At 42.5% G+C, this 21,754-nt stretch overlaps 1 protein-coding gene across 3 annotated transcripts in view; it reads left to right on the top strand.

The window, feature by feature from the left end:
• SYVN1 (synoviolin 1) overlaps positions 1–21,754 on the top strand; it is a 1,102,750-nt gene that overhangs the window by 662,789 nt on the left and 418,207 nt on the right. For all 3 annotated transcript variants that reach the window (XM_044075840.1, XM_044075842.1, XM_044075841.1), the window contains exon 9: positions 2,887–2,952. In XM_044075840.1, coding sequence (XP_043931775.1) covers positions 2,887–2,952 — 66 coding nt within the window. The remainder of the gene's footprint in view (positions 1–2,886; positions 2,953–21,754) is intronic.

The following is a 21,754-nucleotide window of genomic DNA, read 5'->3' as shown; positions in this document are numbered from 1 at the left end:
TAATGTGAAATCTAATATAGCCCAGAGAGACAGGACTTGCCCTAGAAATAGCAAAGCCTTTAATAATGAAAATAGGGTTAGGATGCCCATTAACAGCTTGGACTCTGCAACTATTAAAGAAATAGTAACAAAGAATTGGAAATTATTGGGTGGCCAAACAGAGATTTTAAGTTTAATTGGGGATGGACCATCTTTTACTCAAAAAAGGGCCAAGAGTTTTAAAAACTTTTTTCAGGCCAAGTTAAATGTACCAAAAATTAGAACTGACAAAAGAGCCATACTTCAAGTCTTATAATTGCAATATGTGTAATTATTTGTATACAGGAGGAACATATTGTGTTTTAAACAAAATAAGAATTAATATCAATGGAATTTTTACTTGTAAATCCAAGTTTGTGATTTATATTTTCTGTGTGGAATGCAAGTCTTTTTATGTAGGCAGAACCACAAGAGGAACTATACAAAATAATTTATGAATATAAGTATGCTGTTTCTATAGGAGATGAAAAGAATGCATTGGGTAGGCATTATAAGTATGGGTAATGCAAAGTTGACTAAGTTCCTGGTGGTTGATGCTTTAAAAAATGTGGAATGTTTACTAAATCCGGAAAAAGAGTTAGGATGGTTAGAATACAGTTGGCAGGTGAGACTTAATGCTTGCTACCCACCTGGTCTAAATAACCGAGATGATTTTATTATGTACCTGAAACGCAAAGGGTTAAAACATTGATTTGTTATCATGTGACTTTTCAATTAATTTAAATATGGCCAATTTTTAATGAATTTAAATATGGCCAATTTTTAATTAATTTAAATATGGCCAATTGTATGCGATACTTCGTCTAAATAAGTCTTAACAGGCGAAAGTGCTTGCCAGAGTTGTTTTATTCAAGTGAATTTTTCATTGTTTTATTTTTGGACTTTTTGTGGTTTAAAACCTGCATTCAGCACACTGTTTGAGAACAGCTATGTGACATTAATCAAACCTGCTTGAGGAACAGATTTGTCTCCCAGAGGTTACCACACTTTTGGAACAGACTCCCACTTCATGTCAGACAGAGTAGCTCATTGGCCCTCTTCAAACACAGTCTTGACAATTGGCTGGGTAATAGTTAATTCACCCCGGGAGTTCCACCTGCGTCCCTCTTGGACAGGGGCAGTAGGTGCTAATTGTGGAAATGAGGATAGAACTTGGCTAGGCTTGTAAGGGCCCTAGGACCATTAGCTTAGTAATTTCATATTATGCCATCCTTTCACCTTAAAGGTGAGAATCAAACCCTGTACCTTTTGTTTGTAAGGTAAATGCCTTAACCATTATGCCCCCCCCCCCCCCACTTAGGATTGATGATCCCTGGTTAGGTCATGTTCTGGCACTTGGCAGAAAATCAGTACCCACTAGGGCAAGACAGATCTGAAGGTAGTGACTATGTTCCTTTGTCAATGATGTCCTGATATTTGTGTGGAAGAGAGTCTGCAGGACATGGAGGGGCATGTTGAAGTGCTCTGGAAGCAGAGCTGGTCATCAGGCTTCTGTGAGTAGAAATCCCAAGTGCAAGTTTCTCAGCAGTGAATATACTTGAATATCTGCAGTCGTGTTAAGATCCTAACACACCCTTACAGAAAAACCTAACAAGTTGGTAAGTAACGTGTTTAGTGAAACCAGGGAGATTCCATCTAAATAAATAAATCATAAACACTGTTTAAAATGTAGGTAAACAGTACATTTTATGATAAATGCTTAACGTTAAGTTAATTTTTCAGTCGTTTAGGATGCAGTTTTTCATTTGAAAAAATGAGCTTTGCTTCCATTTGTAAAAGTTTTATAGTATCTAAATATAGCCTGACATTTGGTAAACTGTACTTAAAAATATTGAATGTGATGGGTCAGATTGCTGTGTTACCTGGCTGGTGGCAGAGCAGTTACATATGTCTTATACTCTTTATTCTGAACTGTGTAGAGGTCTATCCAGTGTAATATCAGCATGAACAATTTTAATCTGTAAACTACTTCAACTCAATAACAAGTGTAGCTACTCTTTTGGAAAAACTAGTGTAGATTTATTAAGTTTGCTACTGTTGTCCCAAAATGGACAAACACAGCAACTCCTACAGTGGTCAGATGCTGGGTTGGGGAGCATTTTTCAGTGGACAAGGCAGTCCATGAGAGGAGGAGAGTTAAGGTAAGATAGTTGGCCACAACCCTTAAGGATGTTGCCTAGAACATGGTGACTTAAAATAAACCAGAGATTTTTTGTAGTCCCTCAGTAAATGGAACTGTTCTCGTGACACAGTAGATTTCTTCATTATTATTACTGGCCCTGGGGAGTAACTGATCTGCTCTCTCCCTGTAGCATTTGAAATTGGTGAATCTATCTAGGGAGTCTTTAACGCATCTGTTTATAGCCACTAGACATTAAGCAGTAAGTGATAATTGATCTCTGTCTGGAAATCACTGTCATCAGTGCAGATTTTCCTGGTCTTCAAAAATTCGCCATAAAGTAATGAGTTGACAAGCTAAAGATGCATCTGTTCTGTGGACACTTGACTGATTATGAAGGTTGCAATTTCGCCCACATTGGAGCCGCATATATTATGGCTTCTTCACTGCAGCACTAATGCTATTATTTGAGCATCTATGTTTATGATGCTTACTGCCATACAACTGCATTTTCTGTACAAGTCAAGTCTACAGCATTTTTGCCATTAAGTAGGTGATATATTTGTACCTTTTTATGTTGCCATTTAAAGTATATACCTACAGTGCATTTTTACTGTATTTGTAATTTTAATTTTTTTAATTTTACAATATGTCATATTTCAGTGAAATGTAGTAGATAATTTGATGTGATGTGCTTTGTTTATTAAACTTTTATTCTCAAATTTCAGGCAGTTTAAGAAAGCTGTGACTGATGCCATTATGTCTAGGCGTGCCATTCGCAACATGAATACCTTGTAAGTTTGAAAACATTGCAACTTTGTTTCATTGCTGTGAACCTCAGCTATAGAGTAAAAAATTGTTTAGCTTCATTAATCTTGCTTTTTAGTTGTCTAACACAGATAAAGTAATGGGTCAATGAATGTTTTTTTTTTCCCCATTGGCTTCTTTTAGCTTGAGATTTAAAGCCTTACTTCCAATTTGTTTATCATTCAAGTACGCCTTCAGCAAGAGGGAGAATGACTTTCTTGTACCTTGAATAGATGGGGTTTTTTTTTTTCCTTCCAATGTTTTTTTTTTCTACCTACAAATTTATAGAGTCCGTATTGTTTGTAAGAATAGGAACACTGGAACAGTATTAGGCAAGTGATCACAGGGACTGCAAGGTAGTTTGCTGCATACCCCTTTAAGTAGACAGTCTTAATATGTTTTGTGTATTTCTATTTTATTCATAAAAATCAACTGGACAAGAGTGCATTTTTCAGAGGTTACTTGAGAGCACTGTCTGCTTAAGTAATGTGCTCGTAGTCATGTGGGAGGTAAACGTAGGTAAAATAAATCAAACTGTGCATCCTTGACTACAAGAAGTAGCTCATAAACCACTAAGAGCCTTAATCCTCTGTGGTAACAGCCAGATAAAGTTCAACAACAAGATTTTGCCATCTCAACCTCAATTATGTTTGGAGGCCACATATACTTTTTATCTTTTTCTAATAAAATTTGATATGTTATTGCTTCTCTAATCATCATTGGGATTTGCTTTTGTCATAAACAAAATATTCGGATTTATTTTCTTTTCATAATTACGATAAACACATTTTTCTGTTTAAGAGGCCCTGTATTTAGTACTTGTTCCGTAATACACATTGAAATAGATATGATTGGAATAGTTTTATTTTAGCTAACAATAATAGAAAGCATATGCTTATAATGTTCATAGATTGATGGCACTGATGTCCAGCGTTTTATCTTCATAATGTTTTGTTGTAAGGTTTTTAATATATTTTTCATAAAATAATACTGAATGGTTTACAAGTAATGCATTTTACCCAAGTTTAATTCAACTGATCAGAATGCATTCTGGTTTTCAGAAGCCTTGAAGCTTATCATATGTGATTAGACATGTCAGATATTTACATTTTATGGCTGTAATCACTGGATAATCCATAGTGTATTTAAATTATGATAATGCAACAATACTTATTTTATACTTTTAAGTTCAAGTATTTTCATTACTTGGATCATGTGTATTTGTTCAACCGTATGTATTTTGACCTTGATAGGCTTCTGGATTTCATTTGTTTCAAACAGCGAAAATAAAAAAAAATGACTGTAGCAACTGTATACTTGGCACTGTTAATTTGATAGGATATGTTACCTGTAGGTTAAAAAAAAACATAATCCCCCATGGAAACGACTTAAAAAAAAAAAGAAAGAAAAATAAAGAAAACAGCTGGGGAGTAGTATTAGATGGTATACCCTCACTTTGCTGCATTCAAGCAATTTTGTATCACAGTTTTAATTCACAGAAACTTTTTTTTTCATCCAGTTCAACATTTGATTTATCTGATCTGACCTCTGTGACTTGTTTGAAAGTTGTGGATCAGAATCTATGACTCTTCCTTTACCTGTAATTCTCTCCTCGCAGTTACCTCAGATCTCGTTTGCCAACTGAAGTATTCGATCATATGCGTGAGGGCTCCTCTAGCAATAAGCTTATCTTTTTTCAGATTGTTGCTATTAGTATTCTTGGTAGTTTCTAGTCAGAATAGCAATACAGGCTACTTATTAATTCCCTTTAGGGAGTTATTTTTTCAGTTTTTTTGATTGTTGCTCATTGCTTCTAGAACTTATAGCATGCATGTGTTTCACCTATTCTACAAGAGAAATGGTTTTCTCGACTGTATTCTGTGGCATCATCCTTTAGATCGGCTCTGTCATCCAAAAGCCTTACAAAGTTCAAAGTTAACAGAATGATAAGGAAGTTTCTGAGAACACAGATTCAGCTTTGGGATGTTCTTCGTGTTTCACTGTTGCAGTCATTACATTTGGGTAATCTGCTGGCAGGTTGCCCTGAGTTGGCATGAATAACAAAGATGTTCATCGTGCATACAGCTGCGGTAATCACAGATGGGTTCTCTGCCGTCAGGTGGGTCCTCGGTCGGCCGAATTCCAAAGTCTAGGTCCGGCGTCGGTTGCTGTCACTTTCCTTCCTGACGTCAGTGAGGCAGGGGTATATAAGACACAGCCGACGCCATTTTCTTCAGTCTTTTTTGCCACCCGGTGCCCGAAGCAGAAGCAGTTCGCAAGTGCCGGTCGGCCAGCTCCTGAATTTACGAAAAATTGGAAACCGAAGTCTTCATTAAAGCTAAGTACCCCGTTGGGGAAACTTTTCTTGCCTCAGACCGATGTCAGAAAAAGTTAACAATTGTATTTCTTGTGGGAAGCAAATACCACATAAGGATTTCCATTCCCTCTGCATACCTTGTTTAGGCCCAGACCACGACGTCTCGGGCTGTCGCTTTTGCGCTACTTTCAATAAACGCACTATTAAGCGTCGGGCGGAGTTCACCCAACACTTTTTTGGTAAAGCCTTTGATTATAAAAAGTCGTCTGAGACTCCGACTACCGTTTTGTCCAAAAACCACAAGACCCGTGGTCCCCACCGACACCACGCAAAAACCGGCTACACGTGGTCCGGTTCTCAGCGAGACGCCTATGCAGTCCCTGACTACCGATGACACTTCTTTGGCGGTGTCTTCTGTAACCGAGACCGCAGGTACCTCGGCCCATACCCAGACTACAACCACCGAAGCCACTGTGAGCGTTGAGCCTCCTAATGTGGACAGGTCCACTTCCACCCATGGTGTCTTTAGACCCTCATCTTCCTTTTCCATTAAGGCCTTTACTAAGTCCAAATCAGCCAGGCATCCCAAGAGGCCTGTTGCACAGGGCCCATCCCCAGGCCCCATGCCTAAAAAGCAGATGCTTAAAATGGCTGAGGATTTAATTACTCTTATCAGGGTTCCCAACCCTCCAGACAAGAGACCCAGAGTGGAGGAAGATTCTCCTCTTCTGATCAGGGCTCCATTTTTTCAGAACATTCTGATGTAGAGGAACATTTTACTCCCCTTTGAAGATTCTGATGCAGAGCAGTCCATTCCTTCTGTATCTCCACCTGAGGATTTTTCTTTGGGGAAACCTTGCACACCTTGAGGGAACACTTCCATTGGGAAGGCCAAGACTTTTCTGATTCCAAGAAAAGACTTAGGGAATTTCTTTTGTTACCTCAACACAGACCTCTGGCGATACCTCCTGTCTTGGACATGATGATGTTTACTCGGAGGCTTGCCTTAATCCGGATTCCCTGCCTCCTGCCCCAGTCAAGCCTGATAGGTACTACAGAGTTCCTAACTCTCACCAATTTCTTTAAAAGCCATAATGCTGACCCTGAAACCATTTCTCAAGGCCCCAAGGGAATGAAGGCCTCTACTGCTAAGAATCCACTACCTTCCGAAAGAGAGTCAAGATCCTTAGAAAGGTGGGGAAAAAAGGTATATACCTCAGCCACCCTAGCCATGAGGGCCTTAAATTGTCAGTTTCATATGCTTAAATATCAGCAGTTTCTGTTATCACAATTAAGAAATAAAATGTCTCAACCTGAACAACCAGATTTGAAGGAGTTGCAGGATATGATGCATAGTGCGGAACAAGTGGGTAAACGCACCTTACAATGTGGCTATGATGCCCTAGAGGCCTCAAGTAGAGCTGCTGTTACAGGATCAGTCATTCGTAGACATGCATGGCTTAGGGAACAAATCTTGCCTGATCATGTGAAAGCTAAACTACTAGATGCTCCTTTACAAAAGGATGTGCTATTTGGTACTAATGCTGAGGAGATACTACGGAAAATGGAAGAAAAAGCCAAATCTATGCAAACTGTCAAAGCTTTTCTACAGATTCAACCACCACGTTTTAGCAGAAATTGGGCTTCTAAAAACTGGTCCTTTCCAGCCACGGACAAGCCCCAAAGAGGTAGATACAGGCGCACAAGGGGCAGAGGGCAGTCACAAGATCATATAGAGGCAGGCAATGGCAAACTCCAGCACCAAGAGGTGGCGAAGACAGTGCACAACAATACAGGAAACAAACCCAATGACTTCCTCCTTTCCATGCCGAGCAAGTCTCAGCTGGCAGCACCCTTGGGAGGAAAGCTGGCATTATTTACAAGAAATTGGCATATGGTCACAACAGACAAATGGATCCTGGACGTTATAAACAGAGGCTACAGATTTCATTTTCACACTCTCCCAAAAATGAGAGGCATGCCAAACCTGCCACACAATCAAAGGGCAGAGGCACAAATACAAATTTCAAAGCTCATAGACATGAAAGCTATTCAAGAGGTACCTACTCACGAACAAGGTCAAGGTTTTTATTCCAGGCTATTTCTGGTACCAAGGAAAGGAACAGACTGGAGACCCATTTTGGACTTATCCATCCTAAACACATTCTTACTCATACCAAAATTCAAGATGCTCACATTACAGCAGCTTCTTCCCATGCTGGGCAAGGAGTTTTGGCTGGTAACATTGGACCTCAAGGAGGCATACCTGCATGTCCCAATCAGACAAAGCTGCAGAAGATACCTCAGATTTCTTGCAGGTTCAATCCACTATCAATTCTCTGCATTGCCCTTTGGCTTATCTACTGCGCCCAGAGTATTCACGAAATGCCTGGCATCAGTAATTGCCTACTGCAGACTTCAAGGGATACAAATTCACCCTTATTTGGACGACTGCCTGATCCAAGCGGACAGCAAGCACATACTTCTGGAACATCTGGCTTATGCAACACGGTTATTGAATTCTCTGGGATACACAATCAACAAAGAGAAATCCAGGCTAACACCATCTCAGAAAAATAACTTTCCTGGGTGACAACTTGGACACAAACACCCAGATGGCCTATCTTACGCCAGAAAAACAGGGGCAACTAACTCAGTACTTCAAAACACTAGCAAATTGTACCAGGCTTACTGCAAGGAAAATCCTGCAGGCTCTGGGCTTCATGGCATCTTGCATTCTTTTAATCCCATGTGCAAAGTTGCATATGAGGAAACTTCAATGGTACCTAAAAAACCTATGGTCTCAACACAGCCACAGTTTGGAAACAATAATACCAATAATTCCATGTTTGCAAAAGGAATTTCTATGGAGGGCCTAAGCATGTCAAACAAACACAGGTCTCCCATTCTGCAAGCCTCAAGCAAATCAAGTCATCACAACAGACGCCTCAGATTACGCCTGGGGGGCGCACATGACAGACAGGTGCATTCAGGGCAAATGGTCCCAAAAGGAAAAGCACCTTCACATCAATCAAAAAGAAATGCTAGCAGTGATAAATGCAATTACAGCTTTCAAGGACCTCCTGCATCCAGGACAATTATTGATAAGAACAGACAACACCACAGTAATGTGGTACATAAACAAACAAGGAGGAACACATTCATACTCCCTGTGCAGACTAGCCATGACACTTTGGAACTTGGCTCTGGAATGGCAAATCGAACTTCAAGCACAGTATTTGCCAGGCTTGGAAAACACGCTGGCAGACAATCTAAGTAGAAATATGACAGATCCACACGAATGGAAGTTGCATCCTCAAGTGTTTACAAAGATAATCCAAGCGTGGGGGAGGCCAGACATAGATCTCTTCGCCTCCCACAGGAATCATCAATTGGAAAAGTTTTGTTCAAGGACCTTTCATCCAAAGGTCTGGAGAGTGGATGCCCTTTCATTCAGTTGGACAGCATGGACAGTTTACGCTTTCCCACCTCTGCCTCTTCTGCCCAAGGTGCTCTTGAAAGCAAGAGCAGACAGACCGAAGATGATATTGATTGCTCCAGACTGGCCAAGACAACACTGGTACCCACTCCTGAGGAGCCTAACATATACTCCTCCCTGGCCCCTACCTCTAATGCCTCTTCTGCTGACTCAGCACAGCTACAAAACTCTTCACAGTCAGCTGAAAACACTCAATCTCGCTGGATGGAAAATTCCTTAACACCACAACAGACCCTGCTCCCCAAAGAGGTGTAGGATGTCATTTTGGAGGCCAGAAGGCCATCTACTAGAAAGGCTTACTCCGCAAAATGGAAACGGTTTTGCTCTTGGAATGAGAAAAAAGGCCAGAACCCTAGAAAACTGAATTTGCCTCAGGTATTACAGTATCTAGCTGAGCTGCTGAACAGTGGACTTTCATTTTCCTCCATAAAAATCCATGCCTCAGCCATTTCTGCAGAATTCAACACGGATCCACCCGTATTCTCTCACCCACTCTTAAGACAGTTCCTCAGAGGGGCTAAGAATATAAGACCACCAAGGAAACAACCAGTGCCAGCCTGGGATCTTAATTACATTCTAGAAAAATTAACATTGCCTCCCTTTGAACCAGCTTGCCTCAACAGATTTGCAATATTTGTCCTGGAAAACAGCTTTCCTTCTGGCCATTACCTCAGCTAGTAGGGTTTCGGAACTACAAGCCCTCATGGCTGTGCAGCCCTTTCTCATCTTCCATCAGGACAGGGTTTCCCTTCGAACCAACCCATCATTTATGCCTAAAGTGGTATCCAGGGTAGCTTTAAATCAAGCCATACACTTACCTACCTTTTACCCCAATCCTCAAAACAAAGGGGAAAGGCTGCTACACTCCTTAGACATCCATAGACAGCTACGCTATTATTTGGACAGAACAAAGCCTTTCAGGAAATCAGAACAACTTTTTGTGTCCTATGCTGTAGGAGCTCAAGGGAAGCCAGTTACCAAACAGACAATTTCAAAATGGATAGGCCACTGCATACGGTTTTGTTACTCCTATCATGGAAAATCTGTCCCTACAGGCATCAGATCCCACTCCACCAGGGCAACAGCTACCTCTACAGCCTTCCTCAGAGGAGTTCCTACCAAAGATATTTTGGAGGCAGCCACTTGGAGTTCTGTGCATACCTTCACAAAACACTACCACCTGCCTTTATATTCCAAAACTTAGAGCAGGCTTTGCCACTGCTGTGTTGCAGGGCATTCTGGCTCATCCCAGTTCCACCTAGTGCCTACCACCCTGTGCGTAGCTTTGGGATTCTACCCATCTGTGATTACTGCAGCTGTATGCACGATGAACATAGTACAGTTTTGTACCTACCATAAATGTAGATGTTCGAGTGCTAATACAGCTGCAGTACAGTTTTCCCTCCCTCCTTCCCCTCTTGGTAAAGGCCTAGGGCCTAACCCCTCTTCATACAACCTGATTGGGTTATCCTTCTATGGTATATTTGCTTGCAACTACTGATTTTTGATTATATTGCATTGCATGTATATAAATATAATTTATGTATTGCCTTCCTACTGGGGGCACCTGACATCTGGGGCAAAAAAGACTGAAGAAAATGGCGTCGGCTGTGTCTTATATACCCCTGCCTCACTGACGTCAGGAAGGAAAGCAACAGCAACCGACGCCGGACCTAGACTTTGGAATTCGGCCAACCGAGGACCCGCCTGACGGCAGAGAACCCATCTGTGATTACTGCAGCTGTATTAGCACTCGAACATCTACATTTATGGTAGGTACAAAACTGTACTTTTTGAGTCCTGCGTCGGTAGCTGTCTCCTCTTCCATGATGTCAGGGGTATAAAACATGCAGCCGGCGCCATTTTAATCAGACTTTCTTGCCGTGCGGTGCCCGAAGCAGAAGCAGTTCGCAAGTGCCGGTCGGCCGACTCCTGAAATTTTCGTGTTCGAGTTTCAGAACTGAAGTCTTCAAACTAAAGCTAAGTACCCTGTTGGGGAATCTTTTTCTTGCTCCTTACCAATGTCAGTAAAAGTTAATAATTGCATTACTTGTGGGAAGCAAGTACCTCATAAGGATTTTCATTTGTACTGTATTCCTTGCCTAGGCCCTGATCACAACATGCCTTGCTGTTGGTTTTGTGCTAAATTTAACCAACGTACTATTAAGCGTCTGTATATTTTTGCTTCTAAATATTTTGGTTCAAGATTTAACTACCCTGAAATGTCGTCAATTAGCAGTCCGACTACCGAAGTTCACAAGAAATGCAAGGAAAAAGACAGAGACAGACCGTCGAGGTCCAAAACCGACTAAGCTTCTCCTAAGCCAGTCGCTGGTACTCAGTGAGGCGCTTTCGCAGCCCCTAATACCCGCTACTTTTAAGTCGCAGGCCTCTACCGAGACCCATTTGGAGTCCGGTACGCCGTGAGATTCGCAAAGTATTGAACCCGCGGATGTCTCCCTTGGATGGGTCCGGAGCCGCTGAGCAGGCATCGGCTTCTGAGGGTGTTTTCAGGCCTCAACATTTTTACATTAAACAGATGCCAGCAGCAAAAACAAGGTCAAAAACATCTTCTATGTCTAAAAAACTGATGCATGAGCCATGTGCTCAGGCCCTTATGCCTAAAAAACAGACAAAATGGCTGAGGATTTAATTACCTTGATCAGGGGTTCCCAACCCCCCCTGCAAGGCACTGATTATGAATCTTCAGATCAGGTTTCCATTTCTTCTGATTCCTCTTCTGATCAGGAATTTTCTATTCCACACTATGAGGATTCTGATGCAGAGGAATCCATCCCATCTGCATCTCCTCCTGAGGATTACTCTTTTACTCTTTTGGAGAGACTTTGCATACTTTAAGGGAACATTTTTACTGGGTCTCTGAATCAAAAAAAGAGGCTTAGGGATTTCCTTCTTCTTCCTCAGCATAGGCCTTTGGCTATACCTCCTGTATTAGACATTGTTGATGATGTGTTCTCGGAATCAAGCATGGCTCCTGATTCCCTGCCCTCCAGCTCCTAGTAAGCCAGACAGATATTACAGGGTTCCTGACTCCCACAAATTTATTTTCAAAAATCCTGCTGCTGATCCTGAGACTATTTCTCAGGGTCCCAAGGGTGTTAAGGCTTCTACTGCCAAAAATCCTACCCCTTCGTATAGAGATTCCAGGGTGCTGGATAGACTGGGTAAGAAGGTTTATACGTCTGCAACCTTGGCATTCAGGGCTTTAAACTGCCAGTTTCATTTGCTTAAATATCAACAGCATGTTATGGGCTTACTGAAACAGAAAATTATGTTGATTTATGATTGTGTGGAAAATAGAGTTACAGGATTTCTTGCATTCAGCAGAACAGGCTGGAAAACATACTTTGCAATGTGGTTTTGATTCCTTGGAGGCCTCTTGTAGGGCCGCCATTGCTGGATCTGTGATTAGAAGGCATGCCTGGCTCAAGGAGCAAAATCTGCCTCATCATGTTAAAGCTAAATTGTTGGATGCCCCTTTGCAGCATGATAATCTGGTAATAAGCCAGAAGAGGTTTTAAAGAAAATGGAAGACAAAGCTAAATCTATGCAAACTGTAAAAGATTTCTTGCAAGTGCAGCCACCCAGGTTCAGTAGGCACTCTGGCCTACTAAAAATTGGTTCTTTCCTGTGTCCAACAGAGTTACTCAGGGCAAACCCAGGCGCTCAAAAGGCTCCAGATGTCAATCACAGGGTTCTTACAGGTCAAAGCAATGGGGTGCCTCCATCTCCAAATCTGGAGGAAGCAAAGCACAACCCTACAGTAAGCAGTCTCAATGACTTTCCTCTACGATCTCCAAGCACTTACCTTTTGGCAGCCCCCTTGGGGGAAAAACTAGCACTTCATGCTCATAATTGGCAGTTAATTACCCAGGATAAGTGGGTATTAAATGTATCCCAGGGATACAGATTTCATTTCCATACTATGCCAATTCCAAACGGATGGCCAAATCTGCCACAAAACCAGTGGGCAGAGGCCCAGAAGCAAGTCATGTCCCCCAATGGTATGGGGGCTATTCACCCGGTACCAGAAAAGGAAAAAAGACAAGGATTTTATTCAAGACTTTTCCTGGTACCCAGAAAAGACAATTCATGGCATCTGGTACTGGACTTATCGATTCTGAACAAGTACCTGGACATTCCAAAATTCAAAATGCTGACTTTGCAGCAGCTAGTGCCTATGCTAGGCAAGAATGCCTGGTTGGTAACTCTAGACTTAAGAGGCATACCTGCATATCCCAATAAGGGAATCATGCAGAAGATACCTCCGCTTCAAAGCAGGTTTTTTGCATTACCAATTCTCTGCACTGCCCTTTGGTTTATCTACTGTGCCCAGGGTCTTTACAAAGTGCCTGGCACTAGTAATTGCATTCTGCAGACAAAGAAACATCCAAATTTATCCTTATCTGGACGATTGTCTCATTCAAGCAGAGGACAAGGATGCTCTTCTTCAACATCTGACATTTGTAAAAAGGCTTCTAGCATGCCTAGGGTACACCATAAACAAAAAGAAATCACAATTGGTACCCTCTTAAATAATTACATTCCTGGGTGCAAGCTTGAATACAACTGCCCAGATGGCTTACCTCACACCAGACAAACAAAGGCAACTGACAACATACTTCAAACAAATGGCAACAAAAACCCAGTTATCTGCAAGACAAATTCTGCAGGCTTTGGGATTCGTGGCTTCCTGCATTCTACTGATTCCATATGCGAGACTGCATATGAGGAAACTTCAGTGCTACCTAAAAAGTTTATGGAGTCAACATTGTCACAGCCTGGAAACAATGATTCCTCTCATTCCCTGCCTGCAACAGGAGTTTCTTTGGTGGGCAGAGACATGTCACCAAAACAAGGGACTGTCATTCACTCTACCCCTTGCCACCCAAAACCCTAACTAAAGACTTGTCAGACTATGCTTGTGGGGCCCACCTGGCAGGGAGATGCATTCAGGGCAAATGGAGCCCAAACCAAATGCATCTGCATATCAACCAGAAAGAAATGCTAGCTGTTCAAAATGCTCTGACAGCCTTCAAGGACTTACTTCATCCAGGACAACTACTGATAAGGACTGACAACACCACTGTTATGTGGTACATAAACAAGCAGGGGGGTACACACTCCTACCCCCTTTGCAGACTAGCCATGTCCTTGTGGAACACAGCCTTGACTTACCAAATACATTTTCAAGCAGAATTCCTGCCAGGAAAGCAAAATACTCTGGCAGACGACCTAAGCAGAAATCCTATGGACCCACACGAATGGAAACTGGATCCACAAATCTTCAACAGGTTAACACAGAAATGGGGGAGCCCAGACATAGATCTATTTGCCTCTCCCCCAAACTATTAGTTGGACAAATTTTGCACAAGAACTCATCACAAAAAAGCATGGAAAGTGGATGCTCTATCCTTCAGCTGGAAAAATCTATCAGTCTATGCCTTTCCCTCTCTGCCTCTACTCTCCAAGGTCTTACTAAAAGTCAGACAGGAAAAACCAAAAATGATCCTATTTGCTCCGGACTGGCCTTCGCCAGCACTGGTACCCACTTCTAAAGAATATGTCACACCTTCCTCTGTGATACTTGCCTCAAACACCTCATCTACTGTCTCAGCAGAACTTTCAAATTCTACATACTCGGCTCCAAACTCTGAATCTTGCAGCATGGCTGATCAACTAATTATTCAAACCACATCTCTCAGTAAACCTGTGATGGATGCCATTCTGGAAGCCAGAAGGCCTAGTACTAGAAAATCTTATGCTGATAAATGGAAGAGATTCTGTGCTTGGAACCAAGCACAAGGAATAGACACAGCAAAGCCCAATATTCCTCAGATTTTACAATACTTAACTGAGATGCTTGACAAGGGCCTATCTTTTTCTTCAATAAAAATCCATGCCTCTGCCATCTCAGCTCATCACAACACAGAGCCTCCCCTCTTTTCTCATCCACTGCTTAAACAGTATCTCAGAGGGGCCAAAAACTTAAGGCCTCCCAGGAGAGCACCAACTCCTGCATGGGATCTCAATTTTGTGCTGGAAAAACTCGCCCTGCCTTCTTTTGAACCAGCAGCTACTGCAGATATAAAATTTCTATCTTGGAAGACAGCTTTTCTTTTGGCAGTCACTTCAGCAAGAAGGGTTTCAGAACTACAGGCTCTTATGGCAGTAGAGCCTTTCATTATTTTATTACCCGGACAGGGTGGCCCTCAGGACCAATCCTTCTTTGATGCCTAAGGTGGTATCCAGTGTGGCTCTTAACCAGACCATTCACCTGCCAACATGTTACCCAAATCCGCAGAAAAAGGGGGAGCGTATTCTGCATTCATTGGATGTACACAGACAACTATGATTCTACTTAAACAGGACCAAATCTCTAAGAAAGTCTGAGCAACTACTGGTAGCATTTGCTGCAGGATCAGAGGGGAAGGCTACATCAAAGCAGACCATTTCTAAATGGATAAGCCAATGCATTTGTTTCTGTTATTTGCACCATGGTAAACTTGTGCCCAAGGGGATCAGATCACATTCCACCAGGGCTGCCTCTACTTCAGTAGCTTTTCTCAGAGGGGTCCCAACCAAAGACATTCTAGAAGCTGCTACTTGGAGCTCTGTTCATACCTTCACAAAGCATTATCATTTACCTCTCTTCTCTAAATCCAGGGCAGGCTTTGCCACTGCAGTCCTGCAGGCCTTATAGCCACTCCTAATGCTGTTTAGTTACATCCTCCCATCCATAGCTTTGGGATTCTACCCAAATGTAATGACTGCAACAGTGAAACATGAAAAACATAGTACAGTTGTGTACACTTACCATAAATGTAGATGTTCGAGTGTCAGTCCGGGTTACCCACCTGCCATCCCCCATTCTATACCTTTTCTTTCCTTCACTATACTCAAAAGCCTTTGTGGTGTATTTGCTTTTAGTTGCCTGTAAAGTTTATGTTTCTAAAAGTGCATTTATATATTTACAGTTTATTTATATATATTTTTGCTCCCCATTTGGAGGCACCTGACATATGGGGCAAGAAAAAGTGATTAAAATGGCGTCTGCTGTATGTTTTATACACCTGACGTCATGGAAGAGGAGACAGCAAACTACGCAGGGCCAAAACTTTGTTATTCAGGCCGACTGAGGGCAACCTGCCAGCAGATTACCCAAATGTAATGACTGCAACAGTGAATACACTTGAACATCTACATTTATGGTAAATGTACACAACTGTACTTTCTCTGGGTGCCTTCCACTTTGAACATACCAGGTACTGGTCCATCACCCCCCTCCCATGTTATCTCAGTTATGTCCCACTCATCGGGACCTGTTTTCTTTGATCCAGGCTCTGTTGGTGCACCATTGCAAGAATCAACAATCCAAGTTTTCTGATACATCTTTGCCAATCAGATGCAAGTCTGCACATTGTGTATATTGATATCTGTCTGTATTCCTTGTCTATATCTTTTTAAGCATGTCTGCCTGAGTTTATCACTCACCGATGTATGTGCTGTCTTACTGTCTCTTTTTTGGTATGTGGAGCTTTTCTCCCCGGGCCGCCGCTGAAAATGGACATCTATCCAGTCGGACTATCCCAGTCAACAAATGTAAAATAAATAAAGTGACTTTGGCTATGTAACTTACTCTCTCAATGTCAAGGATCTCTGATCAGAAAGAGTCTGAGCCGAAGCCTCAACACCAGGGCTTGGGGACAAGGGTTGACCCAGAAGTTCTCAGCCATCCTTCCTCTTAGAACCTCAGTTTTTGACAACTCGGATCGGAGGTCAGGTTCAGGCTTGATGCCCATCGAGCTTGGGAGTTTATTTCACCAGAGCATGAAAGGAAACTTCCCACGGCACAGATTGACTTGGGCCTTAGAAAGGGTTTTGGCTAGAAAAAAGGAAAAGGTGTTATTTTTGAGCTTGGTTCCATCCAAACCTAAAAGGGTACTGCTTTTCTTTGTACTTATTCTTGTTGAAAGAGACAGTCAGTACCCGTAGCTTCAGTTATCTCTTACTGTGTAAGCTCCCAGTTCATTTCAAATCCTTTTGGTCATTCCCCAACAGAAGGTCAAAGAAAACGGATGTGGAAATAGGAGCGAGTCCCAAATGAAAGACCAACACTGGTAGAGTCTTTAGTAGAATCTAGAACAGAAGCTGATGTTAAGAAAGGGATAATTAGTAGATCATTTAAAATACTGTGTGATAACTATACGAATCAATCAGAGAAAATTAGAAAGGATTGGGAAGAGAGATATTGGGGAAGCAGTTCACAAAGAAACAATGGGAGAATATATGTATGTCTCCTAAATATGCAACAAAGTTTAGAAGATTTAGGATCTTTGCTTGGAAGTGTTTACATAGGTATTGTAATACTCCAAGTAGACTCCAAAGAATTTAATAGACAGCAAACGTTGGATATGTGATGGGGAAGAAAGACGTAACCGGAAACATATTTTCTGGGAGTGTAATGAGTTGGCAGACTTTAAAGATTCTCTGCAGACTGCTCTGTCGGAGATACTGGGTGAGTAAATTGATGTAACTAAGGAAACAATTTTTTGAGGTATGTTACATAATCGGAATTGCCTTGACAGAGTAAGGCCTTTTTGAGTCTAGTTATGGTGGCCACTAAAAAAGCAATTACTATAACATGGAAATCAGTCTAAACCAACTTTACTAGAAGTAGCGAATATAGTAACAGGGATAAAACCACTGGAATTGGCTTGTTTAGTAAAGGGTGCATGCAAATTACATAGAAAAAATGAGAATTGTGGGAACAATACATACAGAGGAGGAACGCAATTTAAAAGAAGGCAGGATTTGAATGAGGTATGTAATGTTTGGCGAACAATGACTGGGATAGATTATAAGTGATGTATAAGGTTTGCAAATATGGTTCTGTCAACATGGTTTGTAATGTATAATGTTTGCAACTGAAATATATATAAATGTAAGATTGTTTGTCATATGTGATAATTAAATAAAGATGTATGTCCTTCTATTCTCATGTTGCAGTATTCATAACATTTGGATTAGCCTCCACCTAGAGACCTGAACATCCGGCCAGTATGCAAAAGCTTTAGTCACTGCAAGGTATGTGGGATGTCTGACGTTGACCGTAGGGTGTGTGGCCCATAAAAGTGATGTCTGCACGTACCTTCCACAGAAATTCTCTACCACCAGTCGAACATCAGCTTATTCTGCCATCGGTTCATGTGAGTTTAAGATAAATATTCCACTGGGGCCATTTTTCTTGTTCTCACTGCATGCCTGCACAGGTTCATGTCATCCAGGAAAGGAAAGTGTAGGTGTGGACGTCAAATTCCCCCATAAGGGCGCCCGTGACATGTGCTTGCTCTGCGTAGGGCCCAACCATGACCATAAATTGTGTGATTTGTCAGGCCTTTGTTCCAAAGACAACTCTGCAGCCGTCTGCACACTCTTAATGTCTATTTAGACAATCAGACTTAAACATCTTGCTTTTGCGATGGAAGGGCCATCCAGTCAGACCGTCAAGCCACTGAAAAAGAAGGCCAAAGTTACTAGGCCTGAGCCTGCTGCTGTACCTCCTCCACCTGACGTACGCCTGGAGGAATGTACAGAATCAGCCAGCGCTGGTATAGCAGGTACTGTTCCAGAGGCCGCAGAAACAAAGGCTGAAAGTACATCCATGGAGGTTACGCAGACTTTGGGCACCGATGAGGAGGGGGAACCTCTACTCATTGCGGATGCCCAAACCGGCCCTACTACCATTAGAGAAACTCCTGAAGCTAGGCCCTCCTTAGGCCCTATGCCCTCTACACCCATTTTTTCTTTAAAAAGGAAACAAAAAAAGCTAAGCATGTATCTTCACCATCGGAAAGCTTGGCTGATTGGCACTCTTTCTCACAAGGTTTTATTCAATGCTTAAAGGGGTTTGCTTCCTGTTACCAGCGTTAGGCCTCAGACTTCAGATCCTCTTCCAATTGAAGTTGAAGATTCTTCAGATGATTCCCTTTCTTATGCTTCTCAAATGCCGTCCCCTCTAGGGTATGCCTCCTCAAAGAGGATTTTGCTGAGGCAGATTCCACTGGAGAGAACCTTACCTTTGGAGAAACCATATCTGGGATGAGAGTTTTTTTCAAATGGGACTCTACTGAAATGACTGAAGTCCAATAGAGATGATATGAACTTTTACAAATGGATACTCCTTCACCACCTGCCATTCCACCAGTCCTACAAGCCTTCTTAGACACCTTCAATGTGGCTTGTAAAACTCCTGAATCCGAACTCCCTGCTCCTAGATGGCCTGACAGATTTTATAAGGTTCCAGAAGGGGCTAAATTTTTGATAAAATGCCCTGTTGCAGACCCTGGTACTATTTCAGTCTCTGCAGACAAAACCTCCAGACTGTTACCCTCCACCTCTGTCTTTCTAGCTGATGAGGACTGTGGAGCGCATTGGTAAAGATGTATACACCTCTGCTATCTTGGCCCTTAGTGCTGTCAGCTACGAGACTCGCATGTCGAAGTATTCCTTGGCCCTTTTCACTCCGGGTTTCAAAACTCTTGGCCGATCTCCCAGATTCGCTCACCAAGTCTCAAGTCTGTAACCTGATCTCCCTGTCCTCATAAGTAAGAAAACACTCGGTTTCAGTTGTGATGCTGCAGAGACCTCGGCTAGATTTGCAGCTTCTGCCTCAATGCTCAGAAGGTAGTCTTGTTTGAGGCTCCAACCCCTACCTGACGATATTAGGGCTAAAATCCTTGATGCCCCCCCTCGACAATACTGCTCTATTTGGGACAAAAGTGGCAGAGCTTTTCAAAGCCCTTCAACAGAAGGGAAAGGAATTGCAGGATTTGAACCATTTTTTGTGTTCCCAATCCCTAAATTCCACAGGAATTATGCCAATATGACACAGTTCATTAGAAAACATTCTGCTCCAACTCCTCATACAAGGGGCAAGAAGAACTCCAGGAAGCAGCAGCCACCTTCTAGGCCTGCTCAGACTAAAACCCAGAAACCTCCGTTTCAGGATAAGGCACATAGTTTGTGACTCCCTGCCTTTTCCTCTACCCCCACCAAATCTCATACCCCTTTCCCAGAAGCTTCTCACTGTCTTCCCATCTGGAAAACCATTACCTCAGACAGGTGGGTCTTATCAGTCGTAGAAAAGGGTTGCTTCATGACATGGATCATTCTCTCCTTCTTAAGAGGCATCCCACAGCCACCAAAGGACCACTTACACTTATTCCAGACAGTCTTGGACAACCTCCTCTCCCAAGGAACTATCCAACCTGACTATCCAACTATCCAGTCTGTCAGAAAAGGGAAGGGGCTTTTACTCATAGGTTCATAGGTTGGTACTAGGCTATCGGTCCCATGAAAAGACTGCCTTTGGAGACCCATCCTGGATCTCTCCCACCTCAGCCTCTTTCTTCAAGTACCCACTTTCCGCATGCTTATCCTCCAGACTCTATTCCCACTGTTAATGCCCCAGGCATTTCTGGTCACCTTGGACATCAGAGATGCATATCTGCATATCCCCATAAGGCCCAAATACAAGAAATCAGTACAAAAAGTAAATACTTCTCTGTGGGTTCCTCGCATTTTCAGTTCTCTGCTTTACCCTTTGGACTATCTCCTGCTCCAGAGGTATTCACCAAGTGACTGGCTCCAGTAGTAGCATGCTGCAGGATCCAAGGGATACAAATTTTCCCATACCTAGATGACCTGAGCCAGGCAGATTGCTACAGTTCTCTGCAGAACTATCTCCAGACAGTCATGTGTTCTGCAGTCCCTGGGTTTCACCATCAGTTTTCCTAAGTCCAACCTAAACCCCTCCCTGGACCACATTTTCCTGGGCTGCCAAATCAGGACGGATTTTATAAGGGTATTCCTCCACCCCAAAAGGTGGAAAGCTTGAAGGAATACCTACTATTTGTCCTCCACGCCACAGCAGTGACAGCAAGAAAATATCTCAGACTCCTGGGGCATATGGCCTTCACTATCCCCATGCTACCACTCAAAAGACTCCACATGAGGAAACTTCAGTGGTACCTGAGGTCCATATGGATGCAACATTCCCACACCTTGGACCACTCCATTCCCTTCCTACCATGCCTAAGGAAGGAGATCTTTTGGGTGTATCAAGTCTTTCTCAACCCAGGACTTCCCTTACAACCCCTCACTCCACTCCAGGAAATGTACACAGATGCTTCAGACTTGGTTTGGGGGGCTACTATGGGCAGCTTGAAGGTGCAAGGCACATGGACAGGCCCCTTCAAGAGAGAGCACATATGTTCATAGGTGTGTACTAGGCTAATGGCCCTAGAGCCTTTACAAGCCTAGCCCATAGATTACCCTGGCATAGTGCCACCCGACCTTTGGTGTTGACATCAACATCAAAGAGATGAGGGCACTCATATTTGCACTGAGGGCTTTCCAAAACAATCTGAAGCAAAGGCCCTTGAAGTTATGAGTCCAAAAAGAGACTTGGGGAATTTTTACTCCTACCTCAACACAGGCCTCTAGCTATTCCTCCTGTTCTGGAGATTGTAGATGATGTTTTCTTGGAATCCAGCCTTACCCCTGACACTTTGCCTCCAGCTCCCAGGAAACCGGACAGGTACTACAAGAGTACCTGACTCTCACAAATTCCTCTTCAGGAATCCTACTGCGGATCCAGAGACCATTTCCCAAGGACCAAAAGGCATTAAGGCTACTACTGCCAAAAATCCTATCCCTTCTGATAGGGACTCTAGAGCTTTAGACAGATGGGGTAAGAAGGTATACACTTCTGCTACTTTGGCAATTAGAGCTTTAATTTGCCAGTTTCATATGTTAAAGTATCAGCACCATGTTATGGGACTACTTAAACAGAAAATGATGTTGATTCCTGACTGTGCTGAACACAAAGATTTGCAAGAGTTAATGCATTCTGCTGAACAAGTTGGTAAACATACTTTGCAATGTGGTT

Source organism: Protopterus annectens, chromosome 6.part1 (genome assembly GCF_019279795.1).
Source record: "Protopterus annectens isolate FY-2018-M chromosome 6.part1, PAN1.0, whole genome shotgun sequence".
Lineage (NCBI taxonomy): Eukaryota > Metazoa > Chordata > Ceratodontiformes > Protopteridae > Protopterus > Protopterus annectens.
This window is presented reverse-complemented; position numbering and strand designations above follow the sequence as displayed.